Consider the following 16,177-nt stretch of genomic DNA (forward strand, 5'->3'; position numbering starts at 1 on the left):
CCAAATCAAACTAAGTTTTTATAAATTTTGAGTACAAAATAATGTACATAATCCCTAATTATACTTAAATATAAAACAGCACTTTAATACAAATGCAAGGCGAAGCAAACGGAAATAAATATTTGTTGCTTAAACTTCTGTGTCAGTATTGACAAAAACAAAATAATTGTTAGGCATTTTCACGATATACTATTTGGTTATCAGTTATCAAGTTATGAATAATGTTATCTAAGAATATGTCCATTATGAATTTGGTATTAAATTGCACGATACTACGTCTATGTGTAATATAATTAATCTCACAGATTATCAATATTCAATAGAGGTTAAATCAATAACATAAATAAAGGCAAATAGCTTTGTTATATCAGATAGAGGCCGAAAACAATGTCACGACAAAAAAAGAATATGTATCTTTAAATTTTAATTATTTTATTTAATGAGATTTTATCGATATTTCCATTTTTAGAACACATATTTTTCAAAAGTATTTAGTGTCTACGAAACTGTTTTTTTTTTACAGTTTATACAAGTATTTTTAGAGATTTTTTGGATTTATATGTTTTTTTGTTAATTTGTTTTACTTATTAACGCATACATCTAATGTAAGCCCAATAAATTAAGTAACAGTTTATATAGAACATGCGAATCTATTACTATTACGATCTAAACAACCATCTTTTGATTTTATAGGAGTCATCATAATCGCAGGACGAGAGTGTTCCCATGTCCATCTGCAAAATAAAAGACTATTTTAAGATGGAAGAAGTACAAAAGAAAAACAGACGAGAATTTTGTCGAGTCGTCAAGGAACCACAGCTACATATATTCGAAGGTAAGTTTCGAATTTTCAATTCATGTTTTTTGCAAAAATATCAGCGGCTTATTTAAAGTGTAAGAACAAATATAAATTCGTTTTTATGTGTGTGTGTATTCGTCGGGTGTGACGTCATTAAACACAATAACACGTGTGCATATGCTTGTGGAACTGAAGAAGGCAATAAGTACGGGGAAGTACTCAAGAATCGTTAAGCGTTGGGCGTGATCACACTTATGCTTTGTGAGCTCGCATATATTATCTAAATGATTTTGTGCATTTTTGTTTGGTAGGGTAATAGTAGGAATAAGATACACTGGGCTCACTACTACACAAGGCTGCAGTACCTGTGCGCGGCAGGGCGTGGCGGGTCAGGCGAGGTAGGCCCGCACGAGCGCGCGCCCGGCAGGAACACTAGGCTCACTACTACACAAGGCTGCAGTACCTGTGCGCGGCAGGGCGTGGCGGGTCAGGCGAGGTAGGCCCGCACGAGCGCGCGCCCTGCAGGAACACTAGGCTCACTACTACACAAGGCTGCAGTACCTGTGCGCGGCAGGGCGTGGCGGGTCAGGCGAGGTAGGCCCGCACGAGCGCGCGCCCTGCAGGAACACTAGGCTCACTACTACACAAGGCTGCAGTACCTGTGCGCGGCAGGGCGTGGCGGGTCAGGCGAGGTAGGCCCGCACGAGCGCGCGCCCTGCAGGAACACTAGGCTCACTACTACACAAGGCTGCAGTACCTGTGCGCGGCAGGGCGTGGCGGGTCAGGCGAGGTAGGCCCGCACGAGCGCGCGCCCTGCAGGAACACTAGGCTCACTACTACACAAGGCTGCAGTACCTGTGCGCGGCAGGGCGTGGCGGGTCAGGCGAGGTAGGCCCGCACGAGCGCGCGCCCGGCAGGAACACTAGGCTCACTACTACACAAGGCTGCAGTACCTGTGCGCGGCAGGGCGTGGCGGGTCAGGCGAGGTAGGCCCGCACGAGCGCGCGCCCTGCAGGAACACTAGGCTCACTACTACACAAGGCTGCAGTACCTGTGCGCGGCAGGGCGTGGCGGGTCAGGCGAGGTAGGCCCGCACGAGCGCGCGCCCTGCAGGAACACTAGGCTCACTACTACACAAGGCTTCAGTACCTGTGCGCGGCAGGGCGTGGCGGGTCAGGCGAGGTAGGCCCGCACGAGCGCGCGCCCTGCAGGAACACTAGGCTCACTACTACACAAGGCTGCAGTACCTGTGCGCGGCAGGGCGTGGCGGGTCAGGCGAGGTAGGCCCGCACGAGCGCGCGCCCTGCAGGAACACTAGGCTCACTACTACACAAGGCTGCAGTACCTGTGCGCGGCAGGGCGTGGCGGGTCAGGCGAGGTAGGCCCGCACGAGCGCGCGCCCTGCAGGAACACTAGGCTCACTACTACACAAGGCTGCAGTACCTGTGCGCGGCAGGGCGTGGCGGGTCAGGCGAGGTAGGCCCGCACGAGCGCGCGCCCTGCAGGAACACTAGGCTCACTACTACACAAGGCTGCAGTACCTGTGCGCGGCAGGGCGTGGCGGGTCAGGCGAGGTAGGCCCGCACGAGCGCGCGCCCTGCAGGAACACTAGGCTCACTACTACACAAGGCTGCAGTACCTGTGCGCGGCAGGGCGTGGCGGGTCAGGCGAGGTAGGCCCGCACGAGCGCGCGCCCGGCAGGAACACTAGGCTCACTACTACACAAGGCTGCAGTACCTGTGCGCGGCAGGGCGTGGCGGGTCAGGCGAGGTAGGCCCGCACGAGCGCGCGTACAGCCGCGCGGCAGAGCGGACACGCGCCCAGCGCCGCGCCGCAGCGGCCGCACGACACCATGTGCCCGCACGGCAGGAACACCACGCTCACCTGCACACAAACAGCACACACTTAACCTATGCTGTCTGCATGCGTTGTACAAGTACTGTTCTTGAACGCAAGCGACAAGCAACGACAATAAGGAACTTTCACAGTACAAACGTACAGTGGAAAAAGGAGTAATGCAAAATCGCGGTATATGAAAACAGCCCCTTACTATCAATTTGTGCTCAAGTAAACGATATTAGCCCCGTGCTGTCATCACTATTTCAAGGCATTGCCGAGCTTTCCAATACGATTAAAATCGCACCATAACCGCAGCGTGACTGCATTGCGAGTAGAAGAAGAGCCGAGACTGCAGTATTCGTGCGTGATGCAGGCTCGTGCGCAATGTCCGCGATAGCAGGGTCCTACTCACTGCACATTTTCGCACAACGAAAATGTAGTACATAAAGTTACACTAACCTCCGAATCCATGCACACTTTACATAATCTAGCTTCTTTTAGCTGTCTATTCTCTTCTTCTAAAGATAATTTCTTTCCTTCGGGTTCTTGAGTACTTTCTACGTTTTCTGTAGAACTGGTATTCTCGGGGGGTTTGCTTGTTGGTGCTGCAGGTTGAGTTTGTCTGGGCGGCGGACTACTGGGAGGTGGGTGATCGTCTTCACTTTCCGGTTCTGATTCACTCTCCGCTAGCCGGTCCATTTGATTAGCCGCATTACGTCTAGAATGTTCATGGATCAGTATTCATGTATTGTTCACAAAATCATGAAATACGACACTGAAATTAATAGTTACCTCATTGGGTTAGGAAAATCACCGAATGTTTCAGCGAGTATATCCCGTGCAAGGCGACTTTGTTGCGATACGCCCCAAGGCTCTTCGTTCAATTGTTCATCTAACACTGCATCTATCAATGCTTCTGATGACGTAAATGGAACACCTGAAAAGAGATTTTATATTATTAGTTGATGACCCTTAGAAACATCAATTCCTTAGCAAAACTAGCTATTTTGCTTTTGTTTAACGTACGTACCAGTATTTCGCAACCTCTTTGCTATTGCCCTGCGCACTCGAGCTGCGTCCAAACCAGCGCCCAAAGCAGCCGCCGCTATAGCGCTTTCCATACATTCTTCTACCTGAAAATACAGATAACATATAAAACTCAATTATTTCCTTTTTGTTGATAGAAATTAATGAATTATCTTGAAAGCTAAAGCAGTAACAGTGACGTCAGAAGTTAAGATTTAATTAAGTACCTAGTTACCTACATACTTTTTAGAAGTTACCTGACTTTCTGTAATAGTAATGTTGCCTGCTGCATTTCGTTGTCTTGAACGTTCTGCGGATATCTGCAAAGGCAATAAAAAATTGAATTCATAAAGAGATTGCAAAGAACTTGCTACGAAATCGAGAGCCCAGATACGTACGCTCACAGTGTGCTTGACTGCATGTCGTCGTCTCGTGGCATCAATGAACTCCTGTCCCTTGACGAGTATGACGTATCCGCAGTGAGGGAACCAGAACGCGTGCTCTGACCACGGGGTGTCTCCCGCCTCCCACTTGCCCAGACCGCCATCGCAGTAGAAGCAACGGACCTATAATAATAAAGTTACATTATCTTTGTTAGTGCTGACATATAAGATATTTTATTATAGTATTCTATGGACAGTATGTTCATTCTTAGTGTGTAATGAGCAGTGAACGCCGATGATAGATACCTCTACTTTTATCGCAGTATGAACAAAGCCAATCAACTTTGATGGTATTCACATAAAGACGTAATTGACGTGGTTCTTAGTTCTTAACAAATACATCTCTCTTGAAGGATCCAGGTAAATCCCTGTGTTATTTATCTAAGCATACTTTTATGTATGTGTTTATTATTTGTCTAGTTGCCACAGTATAGACCTAGACTGTCTAGTTTTGGTCCAGTCCTGTGTGAATTTAAAAATAATATTTATGATTATGTTCTTCTTTAAACCATTTAAAAAATTTAATCCTAGTGTAACGAGATCACAACCATTCGTTGCTTGCATAAATACACTCAGACCATACGCGCGGATCGATCCAGCGTCACGTCGCGCTCAGTTGTTTTGGCTTGTTGACCACAACCACTCAGCCATCAGTGCAACGGTATGTTTTACCTGGTCATCAGTCCCGGTATGGAAGAAGCCGGCCTCGGCCAGCGCCCGCGGCGCCTGCGGCCGGTCGGCGGGCCAGCGCGCGAAGCTGCCGAGGCGCTCGTTAAGGCACGCGTACTGCGGGTGGCGCGCGCCGCTGCCCACCACGCCCAGGTTGCGCCACGTACCGCCCTCGCTTAGCACACGCTCGTTGTGGGCTGCACCGGACCTGAACACAATAATACACTATTAAATATACCAGAATTGTATATGCAACTAATATTAGGTGACAAGGCTAGTAAGAATGACCGTAAGATACTTGAGTACTTTATAATAAGGAACAAACAATTATTTCGATTCATGGATGGATGCGTTGATAAAACTGAAAAATATTTAGATGTTGTCAAGTTTGAATCATAACATCCAATCTAGACTTTAAATATTTGAATATCCACTCATTTCCGTGTATTATATGATGACGTGATGAATTAGATCAAGTTAGTATTACAAAAGTGAGGGGAATCCCAAGGCGATAGTTAGGTCCATTGATCTAGTAGTGCATAAAATACTGATGTGTCTGAATATCAGTCATTAACATTTGTCGACCAGTTTATATTATTTAAACTGACCTTTCCTCAGCAAAGCCTTTGCTCTCTCTCAGTCTGATCAGTCTCTCGTATTCATTATGACATAAAATGCCCATCCTTATAAAAGAGAAAACAACTTCTATAGTAATTATTGCTATGACTCTATGAAGAATATGAGAATCAACAGATCTCGTCGTAAATTATTTCCTTAGCCCATTATCACGATGATCATAGAGTGCTAATTTTTTTCGACAGTTAAATTCAATGTTAACTTAATTTGCGGAAGAAACTAGTTCAAGGTAGTGACTTGTAGGTAATGTAACCGTTTTTGTTTGCATTGATACGACGAACAATCCGCAATACACGCTTGATTAGCCCTTGTATTCACGTAAATCAGATTCTTGGGTTACATAAAACTAAGGCTCTAGACAGAGACCGCCTACTGCGTGCCGACTGCAACTTGCCGTTGGCTTGCAGTTGAAATGAAATGAAATCATTTATTCTGCAAATAGGATATTTCATCACTTTTACGTGTCTTCTTTGAGAACGCTCGACATTGCTTATCTATAATGAGGTCCATATGTCTAGAGCCTAAGTGTAAAGTTCTCGCAGTACATACGATTGAGGTTGATTATTCAAGGGTGGTGTTTCGGCCCGAGTCTCCTCACTAGGCGGCGACGGAGTCTGTGACGGCGAAGACGGTTCAGAGAAGTTTGTAGTTGCCTGGACCTGATCAGGGCGCTGACAACGAGGGAAATACCTGCAATCAAATAAAGATTGTTGTTATCTTATCTGTCTGATGTTCGTAAACATCTCAAGTTACTGTGCTGTCTAAAATCATACTGCAGTTATATAAATTAATATTTAACTGTGTTTGTGTGTTCTATTGTGACGAGCTTAAGGCTTAGATAAAGCCCATTCTCAAATCTCCAATTAATATAACAAACATTTAATATATAAAATTCTTGTGTCACGATGTTAGTTACCGTACTCCTCCGAAACGGTTCGACCGATTCTTATGAAATTTTGTATACATATTGGGTAGGTCTGAGAATAGAACATCATCTATATTTCATAGGGAGCAGCAAGGAGGATTCAGCAAGGGATGCCCACACTAAAAAAAAATATTTTATTTTTTGGACGAAATTGTTAGTTTCTATTTTTTATATAATGTGGCACTAAAAATACATAACTCGAAAAAAAAAATCGGCAAATCAACGTTTGCTGGGTCAGCTAGTTACTTTATAAGTATTTCCTTATTGAAATTCCACTTAAATAACGGATGACTAATGAAAATTATTACATTCTATGTACTTCTAGGGGTGGCTCCAATCTAAAATGATTGAAGTATTCCAATTGGCCTCCACACCAGGCACAGCGGAGTCTTCCTTCCCCTGCGTGGTAGAAGCCCGCATAGACCAGTGCCTCTCGGGAGACCAAAGTATCCTGTTGATAAAACTCTTGGTTTAAAATTACATAGTAACCTTTACACCTATGAACTATTTTTACATACTTATGTCAAGGTTAATAGTAGTTAGTCTGTAAGTGTTTCATTATCCATCCCATTACAGGGCAAAGGCCTAACTTACCTTTGCACTAAGTCCTTCATTACCCAGTCTATGGCCATCTATATAGGGTAACGTTGACTTGTATGGATACATGACCATCGCCACTTACACCATAAAAAACAAATGAGTACATATATAAGTTAAATGCCAATTTTTTACATAAATAATATTATGAGTGGTGCTAGTTAATGTGCTATTAACATTGATTTACTAACATATTCAAACACAGCAGTAGCAACAACACAAATGGTATGCATTTTTTTTGTTTCCTAATAAGTAGTATGAGATGGTTTTTTTATATTTAAGATTTTTTTTCTCTCAATTTCTTCAAAATATTGTTTTTGATCTTAGTAGAAGTTTACATCCTCTATAACCTGCTCTAAGGTAAAGAATTAAAAAAACAATTGCATCACAATCATGTTTTGGATGGTTAGTCTTCTATAGTATGAACTACCAATCAGCAGTGTAGCAGTATGCAGTAATTGACCTAAAATTTAGTATAATTTTAAATATATTTACTTAGTTTAATGACATCATAAATCTATGACTAATGAATTTTTACCTGTTATAAACAATAATATGAGCAAAACCAGACATTGAATGAGTTAGTAAATACTTAGAAAAAGCAACTGTATTATTATAATTTTGTGTATGGGAATACCATTACACAATTGATATCAACCTATTCATATTCCAACATATTGTATAGTATTAGACTTATATTCTTACATCCCAATTAACAAATGAGAGAAGTCGCAAAGCATCATTCTGATATGTTTCATCTTCTTCAGTTAGTCCATAGTCATGTGCTGTGTATGTATGGTCATTCTGTACGTCCTCAGAACTCTGGGCTTGGTTAGTGGTAGTAACACTAGCCCTTTGCTCTTGCCCTAGCACTAACGGCACATTCCCTGACAGCTCAGGTTGCAACACGAACGGGCAGTCAGGCTTCAGTTGCCTGTGTCTCCACATCACCTGGTCCCCATAGTTCCACTGCGATATTTTATTACCACAACAAAAGCACTTCACTTCTGTCCCTTCGCCGGTTGAAAAAAATCCTGCTTTTGCAATCCTTATAGGATCTACGGGTGCTGATGAAGGCCAATTGTTAAATGTATTAAGCCTATTAGCTTCAAAATTCATTTTAAAATAAGGTGAACACAATTGCACAGGTTGAAATGATAAACTATAAGCTACAGGTATTCAAAACTTGATTCTTACTCGTACTGTGTGTTATTTGTTTAGTGAAAGAAATGCACAAGAATGTATCACACGTATTACTAAATAATTAGATATTTAGATAATAATTAAAAATATTACGACGAAATAAACACAGACAAATCAATAAGAATAAATGAATCAATTTGCAGTGCTGCCAACATAGCTGCAAATGTCAAATCAAATGTCTGTTCAAAATAGAGACGTGGGGTAATTAAAGTCCACAGAAGAAAACTTATTTTTAAATTTGTTATGAGAGATAAAATTATATAAATATTACAAATACGCCTCCACGAATAATGCGGAAATTTCACGTGAATTGGTTGTGCGCACTGTGAACTCTGGAGGGGATTTTAAACTGCTACATTTCACAGCCTTTATCTCATTTAAATAACATAAAAAAATTGTACTTTGTTTGGAGATCTGTTTCTTTTTTTTAATAATTCACTTTATAACTCCACATCGTGACATCGCCTTTAGTTTCTTCAGAAAAGGTAAAATAATATATCCTGGTAAAAATTTAGTCGGTTCATTATATACTGGATACAGTAAAACGAAGACTAAGTAATAATAAGTTGCAAGAGATCATTAGTTGGTATAAAGAAAGCACTGAATTTGTTGTAACCTAATAACTCATTATTTTATTACAAGCTACACGCAAAGTCATACCATCAATGAACGTAACTACCCCCACATACATGTTTCGTAGTGTCAATCTTTACAACTTGATTTAAGTTTCAAAGTAACTAGAAGCGTCACGATAATAAATAATTTATTTGCTATTGCATAGACAAAAAATAAAATAAGTATCCTTCTAAGTAAAATTATGTATGTGTTAGAAGTTAAGAGGCCGCTCCTTTCAATAATATCATAGATAATACATATATTTCTGGTAAATAACATGCTATTGTTTATTCATATATTATGCGCGAAGTTTTGTAGCAGTTCATATTAATATTTACATTTTTTTTAACTACGACTACAAGCATTTACAATGGACCTTTAATTATTTTAATTCTTTTGCAAGAGTTATTTTTTAATATACACGCAAATAGCAGTAGGCTAGCGAGGACAAAATAAAATGTTTTTTGTAGGTTTTTCAAGCTCGTGGTTAAGAAAATATTCCTCGACGTAAGTGTATGTTTACTTAATTTTAAAGAAGTTGCCTTAGTTTAACACTCCATAATATGTGATGTAATTCCTAAAATATTATCGATACGTGTCTAATATAGTGGTGATTAAGAGAATAGCAAGTTAATGAAAATGCATAAGCTAAAAAAAGTCATAAGTAGTTTTTATTTACATAAAAACCACACAACTGTTTTATGTATAATTAAAGCTAGTAACGTCCTCAATTTATATTTATTTTGTGTACATTGAAAAATACATAGTCCATTGAAGTATGTAATTACTTGAAAAAAAAGTCTACATGAAGTAATTACTTCTGTAAAAAAATATACGTATGTTTTATATGATGTCGCACATCATTATGTATGCAGGATCTGTGAGTCACATTAGCGGAGTTGTATCATATTTATTTTAACTTTGATACCATACCTATAACTTACCGAACGATTATCAACGCTATCATAAATATCTGACAGGGGTAGCCATTTTTTGCGATATTAGGGGTAGTCACTTCCAGTCCCTATTTTTTTATAAGATCTATGGTGTTATAGGTTACGAGAAAATCAGAAAACATTATTAAATTTTATCGCTATTAAAAATTATCTACTGTTCCATTTTAAATGTTAATCTATCATTAGTGTTGCATTTACTTTAATAATTGATTCTAACTATATTAATACCATGTTTTTATACATATTTCTATTATTAATTGTGTTAGTCGCTTTGGGACTGGTGATCCACTTTTGTTTAGATAAAAAGATTAATTACAAAGACTTAAAGGGTAAACATGTCGTAATAACGGGTGGATCAAGTGGTATAGGAAAAGCCGCTGCAGTAGAAGCGGCTAAACTTGGTGCTAATGTAACTGTTATAGGGCGGGACGTGGTGAAACTAACTGAGGCAGTAGCCGAAATAACTTCTCATTGCGCTGATAAAAGTAATCAAAAGGTGGAATACGCGGCCTTAGACGTTACGTCAGATTACAAGGAAATTGAAAAATGTTTTTCGTCAATAGAAGAAAAGATAGGACCTATTTTTATGTTGGTCAATTGCGCCGGTATGTGTATATGCGGCCAATTTGAGAAAATGAAAATTGAAGACATTAAACAAATGGTTGATCTGAATTATTTCGGTACCGCGTATCCCACACGTTATGTGTTGCCGGGTATGAAGGAAAGAGATGAAGGACTTATCGTTTTTGTTAGTTCAGAAGCTGCCTTAATTGGTGAGTAGCCTTAAGTTAACTCTTTTTTTAATTCTTGCTCTATCTATACATAGCAAGGCAAAAGCCTATCTCTGCATACTCTCCTACAATATCAAGCTTTACTTTTACAAAATAAAGTAATAATGTGGATTTTCCAATGAACTACTCCTGAAATTTGGACCAAACTGTTTGTTTTTTGGATTGGGTTTGGGTGGTGTTCCGTTGCTTTAGATTCACAAATAAGCTTGGCAGAATGAAGTCAACTGGACCAGCTAGTAATATCATATAAATATTATTTTCTTTTCAGGGATATATGGCTACAGTGCCTACAGTGCTGGCAAATGGGCAGTTCGAGGTCTGGCAGAGTCAGTGATAATGGAATTAGTTGGTACTAAAGTTAGGCTAACAGTGGCCTTCCCACCTGACACTGATACTCCTGGCTTAAAGAATGAGGATCTAACTAAACCTGAAGAGACAAAACTTATCTCTGGCTCAGCGGGATTGCATTCTGCTAATGATGTTGGCAAGCAGATGATTCATGATGCACTTGTAAGCTTATATTCACACTTAGCTATTGATATTGTTACTTCATGCCTATCATAACAGAATAACATAAAACACAATTCTTACAAGTTCTGATTTGACTGTAAACAGGTTATGTAAGCAGTACATAATAATATTATGCACATAATATAATATGCACATCTGGCAACATTTTCTCTAGAAAACAATAGTTTAAATTTATTCTAAAATAATGATAGATGAGTAATTATCTGAGTTATATGAAATCTGCATACATTCATAAAATATTTGTTTTTTTCAGGTTGGCAAGACATATTCAGTGTACAGTGTTAGCGGGACTCTATTAACCACACTGTTTGGTGGGTCAATAGAAAATGCTTTCCAAGTAGTGCTACAAGTAATATCAATGGGTTTTCTAAGAATCATCATGGTTGGAATCTTACTTTCATTTAACAATATAGTTAGGAATGGTCTTAAAAAGAAGAATGAGGTTAAAACAAAATAGGCTGTTAGTTTAATGTTGCAATTTGCTACTGAATTTTAGCTTTTATATAAGAGAAATTTATAACCCACAGTTCTTGCAAGACTGATCAACACAAGGTTTTTTAATCAACCAGTCACATTCAGAATCTGAGGGTTATAAAAATCAATATATTACTGCCTTGAATGCTTAAGTACATACCACATATTATATTGTGTATTTGTAATAGATATAATTTTATAGTACATACAGAAACTTGAAAAAGTCATTTTACTTTTATATAATGCCTTTCTCTGGTTTTTACAAGCATTTATTTAGTTTCATCCTGTGTCTATTCAAATTATTATAACACAGTGCTGATCTCAAACTAAGAAGGTGGTGTCATAGCATTGCAATAACATAAGAAGTACTTTAATCACAGACAAGGAAAGCATTATTTTTGTATATTTCATAAGAAAGTATTTACGTAAGCAGGGTTTTTATAATAATGTTGATCACCAAAGGTACACAAACATTATAAAACAATAAGTTTAATATCCTAGTATGATAATGGTTAAGTCAACAATTAGATGACTTTTTCTTTGTAATTGTTTAATTGTAATTAAAACAAGTGCAAATACGAAAAGGAAACACATTTGTATTCTCTATTTCATTCCAAATATTTTTTTTTATTTTACTTTTTCTTTTCAGTCGATAAGTACATATTTTATTATGTATTAAGGCATACAAATATACATAATAGTCAAATAAATTCATATTTTAACAATATATTTGTTTAATATTTATTTAGTGCACGAATTTTGTTGATATAGCATTTTGAAACCAGTTCCGACATACGATTCATCAGAGCGAAACCATACCACGATAGGTCCTGCGCCATTATCTGTGAAAAGTAAATCATGAAAAACCTGGCGAATAAATTCAAACTGCATAAACTGATATTAAAAATGAAATGTATTCAAAGTTGGAGTTGCCAATATGAAAGTGGTGGTGAAACTTTTTTTATTGTTTGCATTTTCTGTTAATGTCAAATGATGTTTAAAAAAATATCACTTACACCTAAATATTGCTAGGTCTTGCTAAATCTGTTATAGTTTTCACTCGCTTCTGTCTAATTTGATATTTACCTGTAATAGGAGCATCAACACTAAAGTCCTGAAACACAGAGCCGTCGTTTAGCCTGTCACCGCAGAGTCTTGTTGCTGCAATAAGGAGCCAGTCGCTAGGACAATTCAAGATCTCAACTCCAGCTTGGCCAGGTGGGATTATTAATAATCCATCTAAAATAAATAATATATTAACTAGCTTGGTAAGTTAAAATATTAACTTACTAAGCCTTCAAAGTATGGGTATACCAACTTAGTAGATAAATAATATCACATCGCCTATCTATTCTATGCAAAACAATATGTTTTTATGTAGGTATTTCCTTTTGCAAATTAAGCGATTGATATAAAATACTATACATTTGAACGGAGAGAAAACGTGCTTTATCTGTAGGACCAAGTTTTTGTTGACAGTATTGTTAGTTACCTATTCCGAACCGAAGACCAACAAAAACCCACAAATTGTCTTTTACAAGATTACACAATTGACACAGTGACAAGTACCTATGTATTAACTATTCTCTAAAAATTTACCAGCCTTCTGACGCAGTCGGTTAAAAAGTGACTATTTGATAAGTAGATGCAGGTTTACCCATTAACTCATATGTATGGAGGTAATGTACCTACGTCTATGCATTTGCTAATTTAATTATTAATTAACTGTCTATCAGCACGTTGGTCATAAAGGTAATTTGAATTAGAATTAGGTCCATTAGGTACTGCTAACTCACCTGTGTCGTAATTGACTATCCGCATATAACCGGTGTTTGTGTAAGTAATAGTGCAAGTTTCGGCCTTACGCTCTATGCACATTGCATAATTCAGATTGTTCTGAAATGAGACGTGAATTAATTAAGCTGAAAGAAAGTAATTGATCTGAATTGGCAATTACAACGTGTGCTGTTGTTTGGCGTCAAATATTTGAAGATGATATTAAATGCACAAAATGGACTTGTAAAAACGAATTGGCGTTCGGCTCTTGGGCTAAACTATGCATCTTGAAACCGGTACAATTTCGAAATTACTTTTTGTCTCAATGAATTCGTTATGTATACGTACCAAGTAGGAAGGTGTCCTTGCAATCACGATGTCGGATTTATCTCTATAGTTAAAAGATTCTAGATAACCTTGAGATTCAGTAAAATATTGCAGGCAGCCTCCCGGTGCTGCTAGCTCATCAAACGCCGTCAGCTGTGTGACCTAAAATCGTGAAAACTCTTAAATAGGTAGATTTGGAGATACAAGTGTTAAGCATCAATAATTAAGTTAATGAATGCGGAAAAGGAAAGTCGAACCCAAGATAAGACCAGGTCTAGGAGGAAGACGATAGAAAATAAGTCTTATTTAAAAAAGAATTAATGTAGGCTACCTTTATTGAAAATAATCTACTTTCAGCTTCAACAGTTTGGAACGTAAGATGTATCGGGCCATCAACATCACCAACTTCAATGTACACTGGAAAAAAAACTTAATTCAAATTCAAGCGTTTTAGAAATGCCTATTATACTTTTGACTGCACGGACAGCCAAATGGTGTCACCACGCCCTCGCCAAACCCACTGAGCAAGACGTGTCGCGGGTTCGATCCCCGCGTAGGACAAGCGTTTTTGTAATTCACGAAGGCTCGTTCCGTCTGAGTTTGGGTGTCTTGTATGTAACTGGATTGTTTGTAAAACACCAAAGACAAAAAATAACTTAAAGCTAATGCGTTATTCTATTATGTGCCTATTGTTAAGAAAAGTTTATTTATACAGCAACAGGAACTTTTCCTTTAATACGTAGCATAAAAGAAGGTAAACTAAATGTTTATGTCCAAACATTAGAATCTATTCATTTATCGAGTAGGGAACTAGTATAATGTTTTTTTTTTACCATGTTGTCCAGTATTAATGCCGCAAAGGATCGGTATAATGTTGTTAACATTTTGCCCCGAAACAATAAATTGGTCTTCTTGACATGTGCCGCCCGTTGGAGGCAGTAGCTGGAAAATAATTGTGACGATTCAGTTATTCAAAATTATAAAGAGTCTTAAAAAAGAGAAAATAATTTATTAGAAAAGATGCAAGATGTAGGACTCACCTCGAAATTGCGAAAGTCTAAACGTATCTGCTTTATATCATCAGATGCTTTGTCCAGAGTTAAATCACATGATAGTCTTTCAGTACTGGGTGAAGGAAAATCTGGGTTGATGAACCAACCCGTCTCAGCAGCGGACTGATCATCGCAGAGAAATAGTGCTGGAACAGTATAAAATTGTGTCCGAATAAAAACGCACTAAAGCCTTGGTATGGAATAAAAAAAAATCTCGGCGAAACTAATTTAGACGGTAGTATTTATAATATAGGTACTTACTAACACAACAGGTTCCATAGCCATCGGCACAAGAACCCATTGTAGAACCACCAGACTCCGTGCACTTGTACTCCGGTAGGCAAGTCCCTTCCAGACCACTACTCGACGTACAGGATACATGGTCAAACTCCACCACTTGGAATACTTCCAGAAATCGTGTTTTAGTCTTAGGTTTGGAATGAAACTGCTTCAACTGTCTCGATCTAGCCGAAGGACACTTTTTAATCACATGCTTTCTTTTAGGACGACTTCTTTTTTGGACATCGTTTTTCGAAGTATCATTCATTTTCAAGCCTATTGGTTCAAATGACGATTCACTGTTATTGTTCTCTGCAAAATTGAAAATGTTTGCAGAAATACGCTCTCTGCGCTCGTACTCATTTCTTCTAGGATCAATTAACATTAGAGGCATGAACCGATTAGCATTTTCATTATTCTGGGTATAGTCGGTTCTGAATTTTGAATCAGTGGAATTGTGAAAATCTCTTTTCTCGATAATAGTTGCTGAATACCACCGCTCAGTATTGACAACTACTAAAGCACTGATAATTACAGATACTTTAACAATAAAACTCATCGCTATGAAATAATTTAACAGACCAGACAATCGTGTTAGCTGAGTAAAATGTTAACGCTACTGAACTGCTGTTAGTGTGACGATGCACTTGGCTTGTCCCGTGGGGACAGCGTGACGAATGTAATTATTGCCTAGAAATCGTTCTGGTTTACTAATTTGCCCCATAATCTGGATAGCGGAATTACCTTTCCATGTCAGGTACCTACGTACTTAGCTACTTACCTTATTTTCTTTGGCAACATTATTTCAGTCTGTCGTCATTGTACGCTTGTCTTACATCGGCCTGTCTAATCGTAGGTTGATAATAGTCTGGCCAGAAAGACTGGTTTAGGTCACAGATCACTTTGTAATGAATAAAAGACAAGGCGAACCGCGCCCTATCAAACACGTGCTGATAAATGTTATGGTAATTGTAACCATTAGCGATGCCCTACATTTGAACCTAACTTTTATGATCTATATTAGTCTAGATTAGTGATTTTATGAGTTTAAAATTATAGATCTTTTATTTTATGCCTAAAAAGCGCATGGCGAATGGTATTGAAGATGGGGTATTAAAAAAAAACTATACTCTTAATATATAGGTAATCTCAATACTTTGCACACCGCATACTGTAAAATATATTATGAAAGAGTCTTTATGTGATAGTTAATACATTCCTAATTAATATTACATACAT

General features: G+C 38.4%; 3 protein-coding genes across 5 annotated transcripts; 1 reads left to right on the top strand and 2 right to left on the bottom strand.

Annotated features, from left to right (window-relative positions):
• Nucleotides 1-515: 515 nt before the first annotated feature.
• On the bottom strand, nt 516-8,411 carry LOC113498337 (death-associated inhibitor of apoptosis 2). Of its 3 annotated transcripts, none has more exons than XR_003400981.1 (12): nt 7,640-8,411; nt 6,646-6,788; nt 5,962-6,102; nt 5,385-5,459; nt 4,780-4,984; nt 4,063-4,230; nt 3,922-3,984; nt 3,669-3,771; nt 3,431-3,575; nt 3,098-3,356; nt 1,165-2,683; nt 516-734 (listed from the first exon to the last, which is right to left on the bottom strand). XR_003400981.1 is itself a non-coding variant. In XM_026878324.1 (12 exons), the coding sequence occupies exons 1-11, from the start codon at nt 8,051-8,053 to the stop codon at nt 2,561-2,563; spliced, it is 1,839 nt and encodes a 612-aa protein (XP_026734125.1). In that variant the 5' UTR covers nt 8,054-8,411; the 3' UTR covers nt 516-734; nt 2,537-2,560. The 3 variants fall into 3 exon arrangements, 1 of the variants encoding a protein (XP_026734125.1); XM_026878324.1 differs by having other exon boundaries at nt 2,537-2,683; XR_003400982.1 differs by lacking the exon at nt 5,385-5,459 and having other exon boundaries at nt 7,640-8,409.
• A 1,462-nt stretch (nt 8,412-9,873) lies between these two features.
• Nucleotides 9,874-12,139, top strand: LOC113498341 (3-ketodihydrosphingosine reductase). Its single transcript, XM_026878331.1, has 3 exons — nt 9,874-10,481; nt 10,768-11,009; nt 11,284-12,139. The coding sequence occupies exons 1-3, from the start codon at nt 9,938-9,940 to the stop codon at nt 11,485-11,487; spliced, it is 990 nt and encodes a 329-aa protein (XP_026734132.1). The 5' UTR covers nt 9,874-9,937; the 3' UTR covers nt 11,488-12,139.
• A 78-nt stretch (nt 12,140-12,217) lies between these two features.
• Nucleotides 12,218-16,098, bottom strand: LOC113498338. Its single transcript, XM_026878325.1, has 8 exons — nt 14,921-16,098; nt 14,648-14,805; nt 14,441-14,549; nt 13,939-14,024; nt 13,629-13,769; nt 13,301-13,400; nt 12,591-12,743; nt 12,218-12,346 (listed from the first exon to the last, which is right to left on the bottom strand). Exons 1-8 carry the CDS (start codon nt 15,495-15,497, stop codon nt 12,246-12,248), a joined length of 1,425 nt encoding a protein of 474 aa, XP_026734126.1. The 5' UTR covers nt 15,498-16,098; the 3' UTR covers nt 12,218-12,245.
• Between the last annotated feature and the right edge of the window lie 79 nt (nt 16,099-16,177).

Source organism: Trichoplusia ni, chromosome 10 (genome assembly GCF_003590095.1).
Source record: "Trichoplusia ni isolate ovarian cell line Hi5 chromosome 10, tn1, whole genome shotgun sequence".
NCBI lineage: Eukaryota > Metazoa > Arthropoda > Insecta > Lepidoptera > Noctuidae > Trichoplusia > Trichoplusia ni.